This window comes from Papio anubis, chromosome 11, assembly GCF_008728515.1.
Source record: "Papio anubis isolate 15944 chromosome 11, Panubis1.0, whole genome shotgun sequence".
Lineage (NCBI taxonomy): Eukaryota > Metazoa > Chordata > Mammalia > Primates > Cercopithecidae > Papio > Papio anubis.
Genome location: NC_044986.1, coordinates 103,766,828 through 103,786,413, shown reverse-complemented (window position 1 = coordinate 103,786,413; position 19,586 = coordinate 103,766,828). Strand labels below are relative to the sequence as shown.

Genomic DNA, 19,586 nt, shown 5'->3' with positions numbered 1-19,586 from the left:
GTAATAAACGTAATAAGCTTGGATGTTAATATTGTTGAACATTTACACAACTCTGTCCTATTTATTCTCTATGTAATCAGATATCATGAAGTTTTTCAACTGACATTTTATTACTGATGAGAAACAAATTAGGAAGAAGATGAGTGATGGGAAGAAAAGATGAACATGATTAATAGGTGTTTGTTTCATAAAGACTCTAGGGAGACTTTTAAATCCTTCACTGCTACTATATTCTCACCGAGTGAACAGCCACTGCACGTGCCTTTTAAAGCTTTCAAAGGAGGGCTGAGTAGAGTTACTCAATTTGTTACTGATGCTGTTACTCCATTTGCATCCTGTTGTGAAATGAGGTACTCTTTATGTATTGGTGCCAAGATAAATGGCGACTATATCCATCAAAAATTTTTAAAATAGACATCTAAGTTAGAAAAATAAAAGAATATTTCACTTTGGGTCTAATGTAGCAAATAATCACTCCTGAAGACTAAAACATCTTTGTGGTTCCGCATCCCTTCCCTCCACCCTTCAAGAACTTGTATTTTTAACTTTTCAAGTTCTCTTGATTAAAAATGCCTAACTACTTTGCTTCACGGGTTTTTTAAAGAATCATTCTTGTTCTCTAAACCAACTTCGTAGAAATAGAGAGGAAGTTAAACTTTATACAGTATTCGAATCTTTAAAGGTATGAGCATCCTAAACAGTAATTCACTTCTAATAAAGATCTTGCCATTCCTAACTGTACTTTACTAAGGTAGCTGTTTAATAAAAACATATTTATGCAGATTCTATACAGCAACTAAAACTGGACCCACAGATGTAGTGAGTAGAGTAGCACAAAATGTGTATGGCAGTTGGCATTTATTTGCAGCGGCATATAAAATTGTTAATAATCCTGTCAAATCTGTTCATAATCCGATTGCTGGAGTGCAGTGCATACAGGAACTCTATGTATGTGTGCATGTGTACACACCCCCCATGCACGAAGGACTCTACTGCCGTATTCCAGAAATGACAAAGAAAAAGTAAAAATAAGCAAGAATCACATAATTAGATATCTTACAGTCTCATAAAAGGGCAGTGCTGCGAGGTTAAGCTGGTGAGCTAAAAAACAAACAAAACAAACAAAAACCCACAAAAACAAACAAAATCCAGTTGCCTGAGATCGGAGCTCCCCGCAGGATTCGCGCAGAGCGAGGAGCGGGGAGGGCGCAGTTTGCGGGAGGCGGGGGCCGGGATCCCGACACCGTCCGCCGTCTCCCCGGGATCTCTCAGGGAACCGAGCTGGTGACCGTCCGAGGTAAGCGCTGAGCCAAGGAGAAAGCGCCCGGCGCGTCCACAAAGCGCCCGAGGCCGCCCTTCTCGCCAAGGCTCGGCAGATCCCGCGGCCTGCGCTGGACAAGGAAAGGCTGGACCGAAACGGTGGGAGGCGGCAGGCGGCTGCTGGGGGCGCGGGACCCGCGCGCGGACGCGGAGGCGGGCGGGGACGCCCCGCAGCCCGCGCCGCCGCCAGCCGCCCCGAGCCGCCCCGAGCCGCGTGCGCGCGCGGCCGCATCAGCTGAGCGCGCGGCGCGTGTCACGTGGTGTGCGTGTCGAAGGTCACGGCGCGCTCACAATGGAGCTCTCCGAGTCTGTGCAGAAAGGCTTCCAGATGCTGGCGGATCGCGGCTCCTTCGACTCCAACGCCTTCACGCTTCTCCTCCGGGCGGCTTTCCAGAGCCTGCTGGACGCCCAGGCGGACGAGGCCGTGTTAGGTAAGCCGCTCGGCTCGGCTCGGAGCTGGATCCGCCGGGGTGGAGGGGCGCTCGAAGAAGAGGAGCCGGCGGAGCGAGAAGGGGAAAGCCCCGGGAAGAGGAAGTCTCCGGGCTTTGCCCTTCGCTCCGGACGGAGTGTTGGGGACGTGGCTCTGCTAGGACTCGGAGCAGACCCTGAGCATTGTTTTGGCCCTACTTGGCACCTGCATAGAGCCAGCTCCACGCTCCTGGCCCGGTTTCCCTCCCAGTCTCTTTGTTCTTTTGTAAAGCCCGTGTTCAAATCTTGTTTGTGGCCTAAACATCTAAGGTGTTTAGCCTTGTCTGAGGCTGCGGCTGTTTTGACAGTTGGACTTCATCTGGGGAGCTCCCTGCAATTCAAGCTTCCAGGGCTAGGCTAGCAAAGGTTTAAAAGGGTCTGTTTCCGAAATAATTACTAGGTCAGATAGTGTTGACATTTGCCAACTTAGAGCATACCTCAAGTTGCTGTGATCACTCCAGCGCTCTAGTTCAGCATGTTTTACTCAGGTTCTACACCTAGAACCTTAAACTATGATGCACAATACTTTGTTCCGCCCCAGTTACCAGGATGCGAGTGTCTTTTAAGCGATCTGGTCAGTGACTGCGGAGGTGCAGTGTCAGTCTGGATTGAAGACATATTTTAAGACAGATCGCTTTTAGATGATTTTCTTAAATATAAATATACCAACAATTCAAATTTTTGTTTTTTTTCCTGTAGTTTCATGAACTAAACACTTGTACAAAAAGTATGAAAGTGGAAGTTCTTTAAACGAAAATAGTAACCACCACCTGGGTTAATCTCAAAAAAAAAAAAAAAAAAAAAAAAAAAAAAAAAAAAAAAAAAGGATGACTGTCAAACCCTGAAAGTACTACTATAATTTTGAAATTTGTATGTTATATTCTGAACTCATGCCTTACCTTCTACCCCCTTGATGTGTTGTTCATGGAGCCAGTTACCCTAAGCTCGTCATTTTTAGGACGGAAGTTTATTCTAAAATTGACACCATGTAAAATATTTATCTTGTTTTTCCTTTGAATTTACCCCAGTGTTAGAATGACCATTGCATTGTAATATTTTCTTTGGGGGCTATAATATTTTTAATAGTAAAAATATTAAGGCAAAGTAAGTTAATTGAAACCAGTAATAGTAGAGTTCTTGATGTGTTCTTTTTATTGTTTTTCACTTGACCTTGTTGCTCATCTCATTTACTTATAATTATGACTGTCCTTATAGTTGAATTTTTTTTTATCTTGTTAAAGGGTTTTTAAACCCAAATTAAAATATTCTTTTTAGGAACATGACTATAAAGAATTTATTATCATAGGCATCACTGGAAGTTAATTTATTTTAGATCATCCAGACTTGAAACATATCGACCCAGTGGTTTTAAAACATTGTCATGCAGCAGCTGCAACTTACATACTAGAGGCAGGAAAGCACCGAGCTGACAAGTCAACTCTAAGGTACAGGATTTATTTAAATATCCATTTATTTTCAAATGCTACCTTTATGATTTCAATTTCAGTTTTAAAAATGGAGACAGAACTTTGGCTTTTTTCTTTTCTTCTAGCACTTATCTAGAAGACTGTAAATTTGACAGAGAGCGAATAGAACTGTTTTGCACGGAATATCAGGTTACTTTAAAATTTTTAATTAACAGTGACTATTTTTCTTTTACTCTATTTGTAAAGATCTGGTTTTTTTCTCTCTTTCTTTTTCCTCTCCAGAATAATAAGAATTCCCTAGAAATCCTACTGGGAAGGTAGGTACTGTGTAAGGTGTCAAGCTGAGGCACTTTTCACTTGCAGGTATGAATGGAGAGTGTTGGTGTGAAACAAGATCTTCGGGATCTTGACCCAAAGAAAAAGAGCCAAAGGGCACGTCAAACAATTGAAGTTAAGCTAATGTTTTTAAAGATAAAGTTTACTGAGATGATTTTCAAATGCTTTTTTACCATTCAGAATTTAAAAGTAAAGTTTTACAATGGTTTAAATTGAGAATGGATTAAAATGGAGTTGGGGGTGGAAAGTAGAGCCATTCTTAGTAAATAACTGAAAAGTTCTTCTGTAGAGACTATGTACAAAGTTATCATTGCATCTTTCAGCATAGGTAGATCTCTCCCTCATATAACGGATGTTTCTTGGCGCTTGGAATATCAGATAAAGGTAAAGTTTAACCAACTTCTTTAGGGCGGATCAGGGAACTTCTTAAAACACAGAGTTAAAGGCTGTTACGTGTTTGTTGTGTTATTTTAGACCAATCAACTTCATAAGATGCACAGACCTGCATATTTGGTGACCTTAAGTATACAGGTATTTATAGATAAGTCTTACCCAATAATGAAATGTGTAATGAAATTTATAATTTCATTGATTTAAATAAACAGCGTTTTTTGTTGCGTGTTTTTTTTTCCCTGCCCTAGAACACTGATTCCCCATCCTACCCAGAGATTAGTTTTAGTTGCAGCATGGAACAATTACAGGTACAGTATTAGGATCTATAAATATGCCTGTCTTTTTATAAATGTTTACTTGAGAGTTATACTCTTGGACAGTTCAAAATAAAATTAACCATCTGTCAGCAGATAATGAAGATTGGTTAAGGATTTAATGGGAAAGGGGCATCAAAAGTAGTATTTTAACATAGGCTTCACTGTTGAAATTAAGATGTTATTAATAGAGAATTGGTCTGTATTTGCTGTTTTTGCTGGTTAAAATAAACTTCTGTAGTGTTAGTGTAAATTTCTTCATGATGAGTTTGGTCCAATAAGATAAAGCAAAATTAAGACATGGCTTTGAAAATGCCTTTGCTTTCAGAAATTGAGTTAAACTGTCAAAATTGGATTTTGAAACCGTGGTTTTAATGACTTTTTATAAAGGGGGAAGTATACATAACATTCTAAAACTGTTTTTATTGCCCATTTAAGACTGGGGAAATTCAAAACTACATTGATTAGTGGATATGGCAACGAATTTATTTCATAGCTCTTAAAAAATGAAGATCATTACTGGAAATTTAAGTGAAATTGAATTTTTCAAAGGCATCTTCTGCAGAGCCGTTTTAATGTAACTGTGAATCAAACTTTAAACTTTCAGAAAATGTATATACAGCATAACCTTTGTTAGATAACTTGAGAAAATTCAGATGTACCTGGGCGGTTAAGGATTCGGTTAGAAATCATGTTTCAGTGTGAGGGCAAATAACCGATTTGAACATGAGATATTTCTGAGGAAACGCTTCTTTTGACCGATAGTTGTTTGTCAAAGGTTAAAATCTTGTTGAATTTTAAACTTGTTTGGAAGATGTGTCTTGACTTTTTTTCTTGCATCTTTCTTGAACTTGGATACTTCTTTCCATGTTTTATCCTAAAAACGTGGTATTGTATACACGTCTTTTAGGACTTGGTGGGGAAACTTAAAGATGCTTCGAAAAGCCTGGAAAGAGCAACTCAGTTGTAACTTGGGGAAGTTAACGATCCGCCCGAGTGCAGAGGAAAACCAGAAACGCCTTGCCTTGAGCTGAACCACCGTTTGTGCGAGCTGGATGTTCTTTTCAGTAGAAAAGAATTTTCCTTTTGAATTTATACCATTCATCAATTTTGACACTTTAAAAAACACGTGTGAAAGGGTTAAGAGGGAAAGATACTGCCCAAGTATTGAATCGTTTAGTACTAACTGTCCATTTATTCTATTTTGATCTTTTTCAAGTCTTCTGAAAGGAAATAGACAGTATTACACCCTGAATAAATAAGGTGTTGTTTTCCACAAAGAGTGATGATATTTTGTTTGGATCTGAATTCGTGTGTTATTACTTTGTGTGAAGCTAGATAGGAGTAGTGTGAACTTTTAACGATAGCCTTTTCTCAGGATTAAAGTTAAACAAGGAGAAAAGGATGCGATCCCCCCAGGTCTGTCGCAGAACCCTGCTTCGGGACTCTGGGGGCGGGGGCGGGCGCGGGCGGCTGCGCGGCCCGTTACCTGCGCCCGAGGGCTTGCCCACATCCCGACCCTCGGCCGCCGGGTCCTGGCCCGGCGCGGAGCCCCTGCCCGGAGCCAGCCGTCGCCCGCGCGCGCCCCGCCTCGGCCGCCGGCGGGCGGGGAAGAGGCCGGCGCGGCCGCGGGCGGGCGGGCAAGGGCGGGCGCTGTTGTTTCTGCGAGCCCAACTCGGGCGCAGGTTCCGCGCCGCGGCGCCTGAGCCTGGGCCGCAGTCCGCGGGGCCGGGCGGGGGACGGCGGCCGGGGGACGTATGCGCCCCGGGAGGAGGCGGGCGGCCGGGAGAAAGAAAGAACGGGGGGCGGGGTGGACTGCGCGGCGTGCGGGGCCGGAGTGGCGGCCGCGCGGAGCAAGGCGGCGCGTGTGGCGCTGTGGAGAAATGTCTCCACCGCCGCGGCGCGGGGCGAGGGAGGGGGCCGGGCGCGCGGCGCAGAGGGGAGGGGGCGGCCACGGGCCTGACTACACCGACACTAATTCCCAGGCCGCCCTTAAGGAATGAGGGGAGCACGTGACCCGCTGGGGGGGCGGCGGGGGGAGGGGGCGGGCGGACTCCGAGCCATTTTGGAGCCGGTGTCAGTTTCCACTCTGCCTTCAGCGGTGCATTTTTTTCCACCCTCCCCTCCCCCTCCTCCCCTCCCCCCGCTCGCACGCACACACACGGCGCCCCCCGCCCGCCCGCCTCCCCCACAGCAACTATGAAATAATCGTAGTATGAGAGGCAGAGATCGGGGCGAGACAATGGGGATGTGGGCGCGGGAGCCCCGCTCCGGCTTAGCAGCACCTCCCAGCCCCGCAGAATAAAACCGATCGCGCCCCCTCCGCGCGCGCCCTCCCCCGAGTGCGGAGCGGGAGGAGGCGGCGGCGGCCGAGGAGGAGGAGGAGGAGGAGGAGGAGGAGGAGGAGGAGGAGGCCCCGGAGGAGGAGGCGTTGGAGGTCGAGGCGGAGGCGGAGGAGGAGGAGGCCGAGGCGCCGGAGGAGGCCGAGGCGCCGGAGCAGGAGGAGGCCGGTCGGAGGCGGCATGAGGCGAGCGCGGCGGCCGCGGCTGCTCGGGGCCGCGCTGGTTGCCCATTGACAGCGGCGTCTGCAGCTCGCTTCAAGATGGCCGCTTGGCTCGCATTCATTTTCTGCTGAACGACTTTTAACTTTCATTGTCTTTTCCGCCCGCTTCGATCGCCTCGCGCCGGCTGCTCTTTCCGGGTACGTAGGAGGCGAGGCGCCCCCGGGACTGGGCTGGGGGCCGGCGGGGGCCGCGCGGGGCTCGGGGCGGCCGCGCGGGTGGAGGAGCCCCGCGCCCGGCCGCGCCGCCGGGAGGGCGCTGACGGCGTGGGCGCCCGACCCGCGCCCGCCCGCCTCGCGCCCGCCGGCCCGCCGCGCAGCCGCGCCCGCGCCCGCGAGCGCCGCGCCCTGCCGCCCGCCGACTCCCGCGGCGCCAGGACCGACCCGCAGCCCCGCGCCCTCCGCCGCCACCAGCGGGGCTCGGCGCCGCTCCAGCCGCCGCCGCCCGCTCAGCCCCGGCGCGCCGCGCACGCGGCCCCACGTTTTAGTTCCCCGCTGCCCGGGCGCCCCTCCGCACCCTCGCGACGCACATGGCCCCCAAGAGGAGCACTCGTATTTCCAGCCTCGGCGGCTCTCCCGGCCGCAGCGCCCTTTGTTGAGAGGTAGATTTGGATGAAACGGGGACGGGATCCTGAAATCGGGAGCTGCTTGGGTCAAGTGGCTTCCCTCCTCTCCCGAAGAAAGGGCTCTGGAGGGGCTCCAGCCCCCAGAGAACGCCCCCATTTTATAGGGACGGGTTGCGTGGGAGGCGGCCAACCCGCCAAGGTGGGTGTTAGGCTGGAGAGAGCCCCGACAAAAATGTTATTAACTTAAGTTGGGGGGACACTTGTGTGAGATTGGATGGCTGGTAAGATGGCGGTTCCCAGTTGTTTCCAAGGTCTCCTGCATTTGTGTTTAAAATGCTAAAGTTTTCAAGGTGTTGTGTGTTGGGAGTCTTGGATAAGTGCTCTAAACATCACTTGGGAGGTGCTCCCTGGGAAGTGGGCATTTCAAATTTGGAGCTTTTTGTGGAGTGAAGATGGTGACTGGACGTTAGCCTTGCTGGAGGCTTCCTTTCTCACTACTTCTTTCTCTCCTTTTTCTTTTTTCCTCTTTTGGAGACTGCAACTTTTCTCTCGACTTCTACGTAGAAGGGATGCACTCAGCATCATGACTCCAGTCCACTACCTTTTATAGGTGTTGCTAAATGTCAGCATAGGTCATTTGGCAAAGGGATGCTTTAGAAAGGAGCACTAAAAAGTTGATTGCATATGTTTACGCAGTCACTTGGGCTTGACAGCAATATGGCATGATCTTTTTCCCAGAGATTTACAGTTAATAATTGGAAGTAAACAAGTAGAGAGACTTTGATCATTACCAATTGCAGTAAAAGGATTTAGTGGGCTTAGTGGTCACGGTTCAATATATGAAAGAGAAGTATGTATTAACCCCTTCCCTTAATGTGGGCAAAATTCCGAGCATATTTATCCAAATGCAAGTGTAGGTTGGTGGTGTGTACAACATTATGAGTAGTTCAACGTATATTTTATAGGAACCTTAACTCCCATGTTCTGGAAACACATTATAAGCTCTACGAAAGAGTTGATACCTAAGGATGCAAATTATTGACAGTGTATAACAAGTTATGAGACTCTATATGTTAACATTTGAGTTTTAAGTAGACTGATCAGAAATCCTTGGTTGATTTTGTAAACAAAATTATAATTTTTTAGATTTGAGTTAATTCCATACATCATGAAATAACCTACTTGTGTGAGTCTTACGCCTAGTAAAAGTATCTTTAAAGCCATATACAAGTCACTGTGTATGCATGTATACACTTAAAGCTTTTGTAAGAAAATTAAGCATTTAACTGTACATGATAAGTCCATTAATACTCTATCACTAATTTCTTGGATGTATGTTAAGTGTGCAGGTAGGCAAATTTCTCTCCAGGAGTCAAATTAACCCCAACTTTACCCATGCTTATGTTGGGCTGTGAACCCCAACTGGGGCTATGGAGTTCATTTGCATTTCTTAGATTGCAATAGGCAAGTTGATGGTTAACACTAGAACTTGTTTCTGTTTTCCTTCATTTTGACATTCCTGGTGTTAGGCCTCCACCTAAAAACTGACAGCCCCAACTGAGTGTGTTACAATGGCAAGTTTTAACGGTTGAGTATTTTTACCATAATATGTTTGGTGCATTTTTGCTTGCTTAACTGGCACTTTCTAGGTTGGAACCTGGAAGGTTTTCACTTCTGTGGTGGAAGAGATTGTTTCTCAAATCTTATCAAGCACGTCAAACACTTTGGAAGTCTTCCTTAGGTTGCCACTACTTTCAAATAGTATAAAAACATAAAGAACTGATTTTTATATAAGTAACAGTGATATTTATTAGCATTATAAATGGTCACAGGATTGTGACCAAATTTTTCTGAACTTAGGTAGAGGAATTCTGTGAATTAAGACTTAAGATGAATTTGAAAGACTTTTGGTCAAGTACATGTGACTTAAATGCTGAAAGCAAACCGGTAGATAATCCTCCACTGAGGTTTGATTGTTCTCCTTGTTAATACTTGTGTTTGTGTGGCGTTGGTTTTCTGCAAGGTAGAGGAGAAATAAAGGCAGCTATTTTTATTGGAGCCCCTTCATGAACTTTGTGATCAGTGGTTTTTTAGTGCAGTATGCTTTCACAGGCAAACAGAAGTATTACCTCACTATCTTTCTAGGAAAGATCCTGTGGTTTCAGAAGGAGAATTTTCTTTAAGCACCAAGAAGGCTGTTCTTTAATTTACCAAGTACAATTTGATTTAAATATTGCTACTCTTTAGGGACATTGCTCTACCTGCAACTCCTCTATGCCCCGCTTAGATTTATGTTAACATGTTGACAGTATTCTCCAAAACAAGTAATCCAAAGATAACTGAGTCGTCACACCAGAAGTTTTCTGGTAGAGGTCGCCAGTTGCCACTGTGGTCACTTTCATAAGAGAGGCTTTGTTTTGTTTTTTACCATTTTCTTGAGGTTAGCTCTTAATTTCAGCCATTGAGCTGTGTTGATTGGTGTTTCCCTTTACTGCATTAATACACCTTAGGAATTAAAACCGCAGGTACATCTTACTGCAAGTTTCAAAAGGTCCTGGATTTCCATTCAAGGAAGATTTAAAAGTGTACTTCAGTGAGGTCTGAAAGCTTAGTCTTATATCAGGTTCTGAAATGAATGAAGGAGGGGGGTTGAAGTTTATTTTTTAAGAATACTACACGAAGTAATTGACTTCCCTGACTGTCGGCTGGTGTATTGTTGCTGACAGTTCCCCATTGTGACTTTCCTGTAATAGAGATACCTGTTGGGAATATCATTTCATCGTATGGGGGGTTTTACATTTGTTTTTCTCTTCTGTCGCTGCTATGGGTTGACAAGCTGTTGATTTAGCGTTGGGAATGGGCTGGTCACATGGTTCTGTACATGTTGTTACTATCGTACTGATTAAAGTACTTTTTCTTGCCCCCAGCATAGTTTGTTCAAATAAAACACTGGGCTTTGCCCCCTCTTCTTCTTGTAAAACAGATTTCAGTTTTCAGCCTTTCCAAAACTTTGTATCGCTCATTTGATCTGCAGGAGAGCGTCACATTAGAGAAAGAAGTTTTAAAGAGGTTCGGTTCAATAAACATCTCTGCAATTTGAGCCCTGACGGTTTCGGGCTAAGTGCACAGTTGGCAATTCTCAAAAAATCCCTTCGTGAAATTTCTGACCTAGTGATTGCAGACAGGACAGACCGAGGGAGTCGAGATCTGAAACCAGCTCTGCGCACCAAGTCGACGTGGAAAGAGGCTCCCGGAGTGTCCGAAATGGCCGGGAGTGCGGTTTGCATTTTCCTTTCGCGGGCGCTGCCGCAGGCTCCCGCGTCGCCGCCGCCCAGGACTTGGTCCCCAGTCCCCGCTCCCCAGCTCCCCAGCTCCCCAGCTCCCCAGCGCCCTGGCCTCGTGGGGCCGCCCCGCCCCTCGGCGCCGCACCCACTCCCGCCCCTGCGCTGGCTCCCTGCCCTGCGGCGCGCCGCCCCTTCCCCGCCCGCCGCCCCGCACGCCCGCCGAGGCTTGGGGCTCGGGCCGGGCTCCGCGCGGAGTTGCAGCGGTGGCCGGATGCCAAGTGTAAGTGTAAGTTGCTATGGAAACCCCGACCGAGGCGAGTTCCGAATCCGGAGCGAGACGGAGCCCCGGGCGCCGCCGGATCCGCCCCTCGCATCCCGGCCCCCGGGCGTCCGCCGCGCTCAGGCCCCGGCCCAGGCCGACTGGAGGTGCTCCTCCTGCGGCCCCGGCACCCGGCTCCGGAAATGCCAGGGATGCAGGGAGGGCAGAATTGTTTTCCCTGCGCGTCGCGTAAAAACGTGCCAGGTTCTGCTTGCTGGAACCGTCTAAAACAACCGGAATCCCGGGATTTTCGCTTGCAGATTCTTGAGGAAGTTTTATAATAAATTTGGAGAGCTGGAACAAGCCCTAGTGGTTGGTAAATATCCGCGGGGATTGTGTGGCGTCTGCAGCAGCCTTGGGGCTGCTGGGCTGGAGGACAAATGGAAGAAAGAGACCCTAATACGCTCAGCTCCCAGCCCCCACCCCAGACCTTTTCTTCTTCCTACAGGAATGATCTGAAAGACCAGAAGTAACGTTAGTTGGATCCTTTTTCATCAGTTTGGTAGAAGTGATTCCGATCTGATGAGTAAATTCCTTCTGTAGAAACGTCGGGACAGCCCAGCTGTACAGTGTTAAATGGGTTTTCTGAATTCAGTGTTTCAGGGTGTGTGATTACTAGATGATCTCCATTCTTGTTCTGTGAATTATGGCTATTATTTCTGTGTCTTGCAGGATTTTTTATCAAGCAGAAATGCATCGAACAACGAGAATCAAGATCACTGAGCTAAATCCCCACCTGATGTGTGTGCTTTGTGGAGGGTACTTCATTGATGCCACAACCATAATAGAATGTCTACATTCCTGTAAGTACCGAGCTTTAGTTCTCTTTTGTATCATATGTATTTTACAGTTCGACCTGAAATTTGAAAACTATTAATGATTCCTGCAATCTGTGGGAATGTTGGTACAAAGTGAAGTCATATTCTTCTCATATAATGACTTTTTGTTAATATGTATTGTATTACAAGCATGCAGTGTATGTGTTCTCAGGGTATGAATTAGTTTATTTAGTTGGAAATGCTTTTCGGCATTTACCTCCTTGTTTCTACTAGTTCTCGGTTTCTGACACCAATGCTTTATCCACTCATTTCTAAACATAAAAAAAACTTTACATGTTCTACTTCTAGTCTGTAAAACGTGTATTGTTCGTTACCTGGAGACCAGCAAGTATTGTCCTATTTGTGATGTCCAAGTTCACAAAACCAGACCACTACTGAATATAAGGTAGGAAACTGTTTAAATTCCTTGTTTGTAATTGTTATTGAAGTTGTATAATTTACTGAAGGCTACGCTCTTTATTTCTTCACAGAAAATTTACTCTTGAATACATACCTAATATGTGTGTGCTTTGTGGAGGGTAGCCGTTTAATTTCTTGCCATGTTAATGGTGACCAAGTTTAGACAAAGTTTAGTAGTAGACAAGTGATTTTAAGATTCTTTTTTCTAACTGTCCTTTACAAATTGAATTAGTTCATCTTTTTTGCATTGCTTTATGGACTTCATGACAGGCAAGAATAAATATTTAAAAGGGCTTCCATTCTTTCCTCTTCATTCTCTATTCATATTAGCTTAATTTAGTAACTTGAAAGGCACACTTCTCTTGACTTAGCAAATGTGAAGAATTTATTAGTGAATATAAAATATTTTTCTACTGATTTAAAAAGTGCTATATACAGAGAACTTTTATTCTCAGTTAATTTTTATCTTATCAATATAGTTATAGACAGCATCACAATAAAGTAAAATACTATAGCATGAAAAAAGACTGCAGAAACATATGAACATTTTTAGTTCTTGCCATCTTAATTCATAGTTTTCTATTTTAATTCTTTTTCAGGTCAGATAAAACTCTTCAAGATATTGTATACAAATTAGTTCCAGGGCTTTTCAAAAGTGAGTAACTTGCTTAGAAAATGAATTTAAAGAGATTATTCATTAGTTCTTTGTGTTATGCCAAATGTTTACATCTTTTTTTCCCCATTCAGATGAAATGAAGAGAAGAAGGGATTTTTATGCAGCTCATCCTTCTGCTGATGGTAAACCTTTTAGGGGAGGGAAGACATTTTATTTGGGGGGAGAGCTTATCTAGGAATTAAAATTATTGAAATTGACTTAACCACTTCCATCCTCTTATATATAAAATATATTAGGTATCTAATTTTTAAAAATTACATTTCACTATATCATTATAGCTGCCAATGGCTCTAATGAAGATAGAGGAGAGGTTGCAGATGAAGATAAGAGAATTATAACTGATGATGAGATAATAAGCTTATCCATTGAATTCTTTGACCAGAACAGGTAAAATCTTTAGGCAATCTATTTTATGGTAATGTTTTATTAGATTATTTCACTAATAAATTTTCTGTTTCTTAGATTGGATCGGAAAGTAAACAAAGACAAAGAGAAATCTAAGGAGGAGGTATGTTTCATGTTACAAAAACATAGACGAAACATTGTTTGGATTCCAGATTTTATCAGGGATTGTGTTGCCCTTTAGAATATTCGGCTGTTAAATAGAAGAAAATGGTCATGTTTAATGTTTAAGAAACGTCTACAGGTGATATTTAATAATTAGAATTTATTTTATGTATGATTGTTAGTCTCACAAAATATTTTAAATAGTTCACAGTTAATACTTTGGTATGCTTGAAGTTTGCTTATTATACTAGGAATCTGTTCATTTAGTATTTATAATGATAGTAAACTCAAAGTAATTACTTGAGAGGTTGGTCACCTCCAATTTTGTTTGATACTAGTATCTTTTATCATATTAAAGCAATCAAATTGAAACTTCATATCTGAAAGTAACTGAAAAAAGTTACTTTTCTAAATGTACTTTTAGGTGAATGATAAAAGATATTTACGATGCCCAGCAGCAATGACTGTGATGCACTTAAGAAAGTTTCTCAGAAGTAAAATGGACATACCTAATACTTTCCAGGTATCTACTTTTATATTCTTCTTGCATTTTATATAGATTTTACAGTTTTAATTACATTTTTCACTTTGAATTTTGAACCCAAAAAAGCAATAGGAAAAAAATGTTAAGTTAGTGCTAAAGTTGAAATTTATCTTAAAACATTTGGTATGCGTTCTCTTTTATGCTATGAAAACAAATCCCTTAACACTCTATAGAAACATTTTTTTCCTCATTTGAAGTTTCAGAAGGAGTCTTTCTTTGTTAAAATGTTTAGAGAATGTGCTTTTTAAAGCACTTTTGGATTATATTTAAATGACAAAAAATGTAGATTTACCTTTGTTCTTTTGTTACCTAATAAAAATATTTTTCACTAGATTGATGTCATGTATGAGGAGGAACCTTTAAAGGATTATTATACACTAATGGATATTGCCTACATTTATACCTGGAGAAGGGTAAGTAGCATGTCTGTTGTTAGATTATGATGGTAAACTATATTTAAATAATTAAGAGTAATTTTTTTCTTTTTAACTTTGTAGAATGGTCCACTTCCTTTGAAATACAGAGTTCGACCTACTTGTAAAAGAATGAAGATCAGTCATCAGAGAGATGGACTGACAAATGCTGGAGAACTGGAAAGTGACTCTGGGAGTGACAAGGCCAACAGCCCAGCAGGAGGTATTCCCTCCACCTCTTCTTGTTTGCCTAGCCCCAGTACTCCAGTGCAGTCTCCTCATCCACAGTTTCCTCACATTTCCAGTACTATGAATGGAACCAGCAACAGCCCCAGCGGTAACCACCAATCTTCTTTTGCCAATAGACCTCGAAAATCATCAGTAAATGGGTCATCAGCAACTTCTTCTGGTTGATACCTGAGACTGTTAAGGAAAAAAATTTTAAACCCCTGATTTATATAGATATCTTCATGCCATTACAGCTTTATAGATGCTAATACATGTGACTATCGTCCAATTTGCTTTCTTTTGTAGTGACATTAAATTTGGCTATAAAAGATGGACTACATGTGATACTCCTATGGACGTTAATTGAAAAGAAAGATTGTTGTTACAAAGAATTGGTTTCTTGGAAAGCAGGCAAGACTTTTTCTCTGTGTTAGGAAAGATGGGAAATGGTTTCTGTAACCATTGTTTGGATTTGGAAATACTCTGCAGTGGACATAAGCATTGGGCCATAGTTTGTTAATCTCAACTAACGCCTACATTACATTCTCCTTGATTGTTCTTGTTATTATGCTGTTTTGTGAACCTGTAGAAAACAAGTGCTTTTTATCTTGAAATTCAACCAACGGAAAGAATATGCATAGAATAATGCATTCTATGTAGCCATGTCACTGTGAATAACGATTTCTTGCATATTTAGCCATTTTGATTCCTGTTTGATTTATACTTCTCTGTTGCTACGCAAAACCGATCAAAGAAAAGTGAACTTCAGTTTTACAATCTGTATGCCTAAAAGCGGGTACTACCGTTTATTTTACTGACTTGTTTAAATGATTCGCTTTTGTAAGAATCAGATGGCATTATGCTTGTTGTACAATGCCATATTGGTATATGACATAACAGGAAACAGTATTGTATGATATATTTATAAATGCTATAAAGAAATATTGTGTTTCATGCATTCAGAAATGATTGTTAAAATTCTCCCAACTGGTTCGACCTTTGCAGATACCCATAACCTATGTTTAGCGTTGCTTACCAGCAAATAATATTTTTAATGTGGATATCTAATTCTGAAGTCTGTTCCATTAGAAGCAATTGGCACATCTTTCTATACTTCCTATACTTTTCTTTATATACTTTTCTCCATTAATACATGTTTACTTTAAAAATTGCTGCAGTAAAGAAAAACCTTTAACTTTAGCGTGTTAATTTTCCATTGGCTATGATGGAATTAATATTGTATTTTAAAAATGCATATTGATCACTGTAATTCTAAAACAATTTTTTAAATAAACCAGCAAGTTGCTGAAAGAAGGCTTTTTATCCTAAAGTTATTTTAATATGTGGTATAGCAGGAATTTCAAATTTAAGAGTTGCTTTTACAGTTAACAATGGAATATGCCTTCTCTGCTATGTCTGGAAGTAGAAGCTATTTATTATAAGCTTCTACAGGTATTTTTAAATGGAGCAAGCATGTTGAATTTAAAATATGATTAACCCCACCCAACAATTTTCAGTTTGTTTTTTGCTTTGGTCGAACTTGGTGTGTGTTCATCACCCATCAGTTATTTGTGAGGGTGTTTATTCTATATGAATATTGTTTCATGTTTGTATGGGAAAATTGTAGCTAAACATTTCATTGTCCCCAGTCTGCAAAAGAAGCACAATTCTATTGCTTTGTCTTGCTTATAGTCATTAAATCATTACTTTTACATATATTGCTGTTACTTCTGCTTTCTTTAAAGATATAGTAAAGGATGTTTTATGAAGTCACAAAATACATATATTTTTATTTTGACCTAAATTTGTACAGTCCCATTGTAAGTGTTGTTTCTAATTATAGATGTAAAATGAAATTTCATTTGTAATTGGAAAAAATCCAATAAAAAGGATATTCATTTAGAAAATAGCTAAGATCTTTAATAAAAATTTGATATGAAAAGCACAATGTGCAGAAGTTTTGGAAACCCTATAGAGGATTACAACAGGTAAACATTAAAGAGAATACATTGCTGTCTTATAGTGATGTTGCTAAGAAGTACGTGCTTTGTTGTAAAACTGCTTGAAAGCCCATTGAAAGATGTATCTGTTTATTTACAATCTTTGAAGTAAAAGTTACCAATGTTTGCCAATTTTGGTGAATTTAACTCATTTTCTAGGCTCTAAGTTTTTCATGATGTTTAAGACAAAAGTTAATGGAAGTGTCAAGTGATATTTTTACTTTGGATGATCATTTATATAAAGAATGAAAAAATATTTTTAAAAGGCTAAAAACTTTAAATGCTAGTGGACTGTCATTTGATTTACATAAAACCAAGTTATAAGATCAACATGCAATTCAAACTTTACATCTCAATCGCTTTATGATGGATTTTTGAAATTGCTTATTAATCAGATACTGCAGTTATGGCTTACTTAGTAGCACTATTTAACCATATGTGAAAATGTTACTTAGTTGAAAACATTTTTTTCTCAATTAGAAAATGGCATAAGCTTAAAAGTACATTTCAGCCAAAATTTTTTCTATGAATGAAAGATGTTTTGTATTCTTAAATAAGCAGCTATTACAGTTTGACAATTAAGATTAAAAACGTTTGCTAAATTAATATGTTAGAAAATTTCAACCTTATGAAAACCCATATCAAAAGCTGCTAACTTTGTAACTTTTAGTAGCCAAAGCAGGGTACAGGAAAAGTCAGCTTTAAGTTTGACTTTTGCTTCTGAAAATATTCTAGAACACAAAGTTAGTGCTAACAAAATGTTTCAGAGAAAATGCCTAAATTGATTTTACAGATTTTTAGCTTAAATGCAAAGAGAAAAATGAGTCTGGTTGCTGTTGTGTAAATAGTGATCTATCTTGCTTTACACATGCATACCACTTTACAAGTACTTTTTGCTTTTAAAATTGCCGGCCGTTAATTGCACTGCATTGAAAAAACAACTGCCCTTCAGTTGTCTTAACCTGCCAACCATATTGCTATTTCCATATCCATTCCTGATACTATTTGGACCTCTGGAGGGAAAATGCAACTGGCAGAATAAGCTGCTAGGGACTTTCCTTCATCCTTTCCTCTTTTCTGAATATTTTGAAGGTGCAGTTAATTTGTGAAATCTTGTTACACTCATTGTATGGGCCTATTAAGGTTTTGTTACGAAAACAATAGGAACTTAAATACCCATGTGAAATGCGCCTTACATTGACCAACACGAAAGGAGGACGTTTGGTATTTTAAAATACTTTATTTTGTGGTATCTTTTGAGGGGATAGGATTTACTTTTAGAAACAATCTGCACATGGAATCCAGTCTCTTAAAATCCTGGGGTGAAGCAATTGTTAATTTTTCCATTTCTCTTTGTATTTTAAAGGTTTGATAAATGAGATCTTTTTCTTCCTAATGCATGAAGAATGATAGTTGGAAATTCTGATTTAATTTAACTTAGTTGGAATGGAGGCTCCATAAGATTTTTAAAATACTTTGGCTGTTTTCCCCACACAGTCTTCATTGCGTTTTATCCAAAACAAAAGGGTCTTGATCAAATTATATGAAAAACGCCTAGACATCATTTTAGATCTGTGCTGCATCTAACAGTATACTAATTAAACCCTTTTCAAAAACCGTCTATGCCTTTAAGACACTAATGTGGTGCAAAAATCACTGAACCCAGCTCCAACTTAAAGCTCTTGAGATACAGCATTTCACTTGAGGATGTTTCTTCATGTACAAAATGAACACTAACACAGGTAATACTTTGGCAGGTTGCTCTAAAAAAAATTATGACTCCTCAAAAAAAAAAAAAAAAAAAAAAAAAGCCCTTGAGGTAAATTAGCACTACAGAATTCAGAGCGAGGAGACGTCTCCAGTTCTTTACAAGGAATAGAAGGAGATATCCACATATTACAGCCTTGCAGCGAATCAGATTTGGAAATACCCACCGCGAAGACCTTGAGCCAGCCGATCTCCCTGCAAATCTCAAGATCGCCCAGTTTTGATTATGAAAGTCTCCGAAAATGTTTACACAGTTGAGTGTTTCCTGTTTCCGCAGTTAATTTTTTTTTAAAACGTTTTTTCTTCTTTTGGTTCTTGAAACGGATTTCCTTTATTTGCACCAGTTTCTTTTTCTTAGTATGCAATTTCTAGAGGTCTCACATGAAGAACTTCACTATCAACTCTGTCTTCATCAAGTCGACGACATCAGAAGTCATGTCATATTTATCACTGGAAAGGGCTCCTCTGTAGGACTCTTGTGAGAAGTGTTCTGGAGAAGTTCAAGTGGAAAACTCATTCGGAAGTCGCTTTAGCCCTCCAAATAGTAAGAGCTTCATAAAAACTTCCAACAAAGGAGTTAAAACTACTCTCATTCTTCAGCCCCTAGCCTTTAACAATGTCCCTTCCGAGACAATTCGAAGTTACTTTCAAAAGTAGCAGGTGTTGTTCCCTACCCTTCAGTAAAATGCTACTTCTTGCTCTAATTGTCGGGTCATCATGGAATGCAAACTTCACCGTGGACGTGATTTCAACGTTGGTGCGGATTTGGAGATCTCCAACTCTGTCCTAAATTAGCCGGAACTCAAGTTGAGAGAAGAGGCTGCAGACCCGGGTGATAGGGAAGCGCGTCGGGAAGTGGGATGCCAGGAATGGGATGGTGGCCGAGACGGACACCGAGGTTAGTGCAGGTGGAGAAGTCGGTCCAGGAGCCCAAGTCACAGGTCCGAAGTCCTCAGGAGTGGAAGATCTTTCAACTAAGCCAGAGAGAGGGGCGCACCGCACGGCGTGGACCATAAAGCCCAGGCGAGGGTGATTAGGGTGGGAAACCCCCACGGCATTCAAAAAAAACAGGTTTCTTAGGTTCTAGTGCCCGGTGGAAAGGGCACAGTACACTGGCCTGGAGGAAATCACCTGACTTCTTCTCACAGCGCTGCCTCCCTGGTAAGGGAGACCTTTATCAAAAAGATACCTTAAAGAAGCAACCGCCCCTCTCTTTTTCCTTATTT

General features: G+C 41.8%; 2 protein-coding genes across 7 annotated transcripts; both read left to right on the top strand.

Annotated features, from left to right (window-relative positions):
• The first annotated feature begins 1,533 nt into the window (after positions 1-1,533).
• On the top strand, positions 1,534-5,539 carry COMMD3 (COMM domain containing 3). The gene is made up of 8 exons (XM_009214074.4): positions 1,534-1,751; positions 3,122-3,233; positions 3,341-3,404; positions 3,498-3,532; positions 3,875-3,935; positions 4,026-4,082; positions 4,193-4,252; positions 5,169-5,539. Exons 1-8 carry the CDS (start codon positions 1,613-1,615, stop codon positions 5,226-5,228), a joined length of 588 nt encoding a protein of 195 aa, XP_009212338.1. The 5' UTR covers positions 1,534-1,612; the 3' UTR covers positions 5,229-5,539.
• A 781-nt stretch (positions 5,540-6,320) lies between these two features.
• On the top strand, positions 6,321-16,725 carry BMI1 (BMI1 proto-oncogene, polycomb ring finger). 6 transcript variants are annotated; one of them, XM_009214080.3, is made up of 11 exons: positions 6,321-6,959; positions 11,660-11,790; positions 12,115-12,211; positions 12,825-12,880; positions 12,973-13,023; positions 13,180-13,288; positions 13,364-13,409; positions 13,833-13,931; positions 14,285-14,365; positions 14,450-14,588; positions 14,671-16,725. In XM_009214080.3, exons 2-11 carry the CDS (start codon positions 11,679-11,681, stop codon positions 14,676-14,678), a joined length of 798 nt encoding a protein of 265 aa, XP_009212344.1. In that variant the 5' UTR covers positions 6,321-6,959; positions 11,660-11,678; the 3' UTR covers positions 14,679-16,725. The 6 variants fall into 6 exon arrangements, with proteins under 6 accessions (XP_009212344.1, XP_009212339.1, XP_009212343.1 ...); XM_009214075.4 differs by having other exon boundaries at positions 6,338-6,959; positions 14,450-16,725; XM_009214079.4 differs by lacking the exon at positions 6,321-6,959 and adding an exon at positions 7,333-7,420 and having other exon boundaries at positions 14,450-14,928.
• Positions 16,726-19,586: the final 2,861 nt, after the last annotated feature.